Source organism: Dendroctonus ponderosae, unplaced genomic scaffold (genome assembly GCF_020466585.1).
Source record: "Dendroctonus ponderosae isolate FM_Combo_2020 unplaced genomic scaffold, Dpon_F_20191213v2 Dpon_F_20191213_6, whole genome shotgun sequence".
Taxonomy (NCBI): domain Eukaryota; kingdom Metazoa; phylum Arthropoda; class Insecta; order Coleoptera; family Curculionidae; genus Dendroctonus; species Dendroctonus ponderosae.
In genome coordinates, this window is record NW_026018814.1 from 4,362,814 (window position 1) to 4,366,262 (window position 3,449).

The 3,449-nt window shown below is 32.8% G+C and overlaps 1 protein-coding gene across 1 annotated transcript in view; it reads left to right on the top strand.

Moving 5' to 3' along the window:
- LOC109540643 (phospholipid phosphatase homolog 1.2 homolog) overlaps positions 1–2,632 on the top strand; it is a gene marked incomplete at its 3' end in the record, with an annotated part of 5,346 nt that extends 2,714 nt beyond the window's left edge. The window contains 2 exon segments of the mRNA XM_048667226.1: positions 68–355; positions 2,430–2,632. Coding sequence (XP_048523183.1) covers positions 68–355; positions 2,430–2,632 — 491 coding nt within the window.
- Positions 2,633–3,449: the final 817 nt, after the last annotated feature.

Sequence of the window (3,449 nt, forward strand, 5' to 3'; positions counted from 1 at the left end):
AAAACCGATTAATATTTTTCAGAAAGATTTCAATTTGTATCTTATAAAAATCATTAGAAATTTTCAGCTTTACTCGTATTTCTTCTTTGGAACTATGGTATCATACAGGGAACGAAACTGGGATTCTTCTGCAATGATCCTTTATTTTCCCACAAATACCGGGGGGATACAGTAATGCCCTGGATGTTAGGTGTGGCACTGGGCATTATGCTACCAGGCTTGTATCTTACAGTAGAATGGATTAGGCAAAGCAATTTCGAGGCTGTATTCAGCATAGAGCACATTTTTGAATTCTATGTATATTTCAAGCATTATATGATTGGGCTTGTAATTGTTGCAGGAGTCACAGAATTAGGTAAGCAAATCACTTGAGTAACTCTTCTTATTCATCCCATTCAACACATTAAATTGATGGTTTTTATCAACCATCTCATCATTTAATCTCACTGCTTAATTGAATGGTTAACTTCACTACTAGTCTTACATACACGTAAAACATTTTGTTCATTAGGTTTCAGCATTGTTTTTCTGTCAGCAACAAAACCACAAAAAAGTTCTTGAAAAATTGATTATGATGAGATCACTAAAAAGCAGTTACGTAAGGTCGAAAGTCAGTAAACCCCGTTTGAATGAGCTGTTGAAAAATAGTCAAGCAAAAATGCGCAAAATTAAATTAAAACCTTAGGTGAAAAAAATATTTTTATTTTTTCTTGTGTCGGACTTGATTCATCTTGTCGAATGAGCAAAGCGCCAACAATGTAGATATAATTATACAAAACATAATTTTTTTTAAGTCTCAGTTAATCACTTTTACAGAGTTCGAAAAATTAGACAGTCCTAATTTGTGCCTTGGGATAATATAAAAATAAATTAATAAAATACGCCTTTGCGATTATTATAAAACTACCTAATAACAAATAGCTAAGTCGGATTAGCTGAATTTTTTTAAACCGATCTCAACAAATTTTCTTGGAATCACTTTGGCTTGACAATGTGATGCTATTGATCTAGTCACTTTATGCGGCAGGTTTGCGGTATTTTTACCTCAGAATGTAAAACAATTCCCACATAATACTATAGTGAATTATTGTGACAGTGTATAGACCAAATATTGTTAATAGGGATTTTCTACTTGTGTTTGATGCGTCTAAAAGTGTTCCTCATCTTAATATAGTCGAAGTAACTTCAGCTAAAATTCGTGTGTTTATTAAAAAGTATATTGCACACGGCAAAAATATAATGTGGTTCCTGAACTCGCAATTTTTGCTGAAATGTTTCTTTTCTTGAAATTCATGTTAAATGCGATCTTTTAAAAAATGCCTTTCTAAGCTAATTCCAAACGTTTGCAATTAAGTAAAGATAGACTTTAGCTTTTGAACCCGAAAGTCAAATTTGGTACTTTCTCAGTCGATATCTAGATTTAGCAGCTGAACCATTTTTTGACTAAATATATCATATTGATTTAGACCATTGAACATTTCTGATCTGAAGTATAATTTTTTCAAACTCAAACTACTGATCATTAGGCCTCATTGACCATTTCAATAAAACAGATTTAAAATATTATTGCATTGAGTGCGAAGTTTGGTCCCTCAAGAAAAACTTCAAAGTTAAATAGTTGTTAGTTTTAACAGAAATCGATTAGACTGTTTGCAACGTTTATAGTTTAGCAAACAAATCGATGGTTTGATTAGGATTTGGGATAAAAAGTGATGCTCAAACTTATCTCAGAACCAGTTAAAAATATCTACTCAGTCGTAACGACCTCTTAGATAGAGCATTTTAAAACGATAATTAGGTTTTATCAGAAAATATTTTACTTTGCCAACTTTGACGCAGAAATAAGTCCTAAGAGCAAAGTTCATAATTTAACACATTGCCTATGAGTTACTTTTGCAAAAATAATTATTACTGCTAATCGATTGCCATTAGTGGTCAATGACGACTTTGTAAAATTAGGAATAGAGCGACAACCTTGACTGGGTTTAATTGCTCAATAACGTGGGTCTTAAAATGTATAAACTATTTTTCCATTTAGCTGGAAAACGGGGACTAAATTAAACAACGTTTTATAGAGCATATAGCTGCAACATGAGCCAAGACATTATGCATAACTGATCCACACTCCTAGAACGAACTTAGATAATGTATTATCGCATTAAGTTAGTCTAAAGTGCTGGCATTTGTGCACGATATTGCAGACGCTAAATGATAATGCAACTCGTAATTTCTCCCGACGATTAATCCCATCTCCCTGCTTAGTATATACTCAATGTATTTCCCAACAACCAGCAGCAAAATATACTAATCTAGGACTTCCACTGTAACGGCAGCTGCTCTAAATTTGGACTCTCAGCTATTAATAAGGCTATTTTGTTTCCCGTCTGCATGATAAATGGCCTTATCAACCTAAGTTTCGATTTTTTCAGCAAAAACCATAGTAGGGGAGCACAGGCCCCATTTTTTCGACACTTGCAGGCCGGATACGAATCTCAATTGCACCAATGGAACGTACATCTTCGACTACACCTGTACTAATAAAAATGTTGCAATGCTGGATTGGGTTGATGCTTCCAGATCGTTTCCTAGTGGACATTCATCGATCAGTTGGTTCACAGCTATTTTCTGTGCAGTGAGTACAATTCAACATTGAGTTTTATAGAATATTTCCTTCGTATGATAATCTGCCCGTTTGAAGTGTGTAATTATCGAAAAATTACAGCAGTAATTGCACTGTGTGCAATTATCACTCAACGATAATTGCATTGTTTATAAAAACTATTTTACAGGTGTCTTTTCATGTTGAATTAGACATCAAATGTCTTCCTGACATACCTAAGATATTCAAATTAAATTTAATAAACATAGTAAGTAATAAAATTTAAAGGGGAATAAAATATAATAGAAATAAACTGAATCCACATTTACTTTGTTTTCTCAGGATATATTCGGGGGTAATTGCACAAGTGCTTCAAAATTATCGATAATTTTGCATGAAAGCTTGTTGCCTAAAAACTGCATGAGTTTATTTTCATATTGTGGCGAAAAAGCCCGACTCCGAAGGACGACGGCTTTTTCGTTTCAATGTGAAAATAAACGAAAGCAGTTTTTACATGACAACAAGCTCGAATGCAAAATTATCTGTTTATTTTGATGCACGAGTGTAATTTTTATGAATATTTCCTGAGTAAACAACGTTAATGTGGATTAATTTTATTTCTATTATATTTTATTACACTTTTAATTTTATTACTTGTGGGTTTTAAATATAATTTGAATATCTTAGGTATGTCAGGAAGACATTTTATGTCTAATTCAACATGAAAAGACACCTGTCAAATATTTTTTGTAAACAATGCAATTATCGTTGAGTGATAATTGCACACTGTGCAATTACCGCTGTAATTTTTCGATAATTGCACACTTTAAACGGACAGATTATCATACGA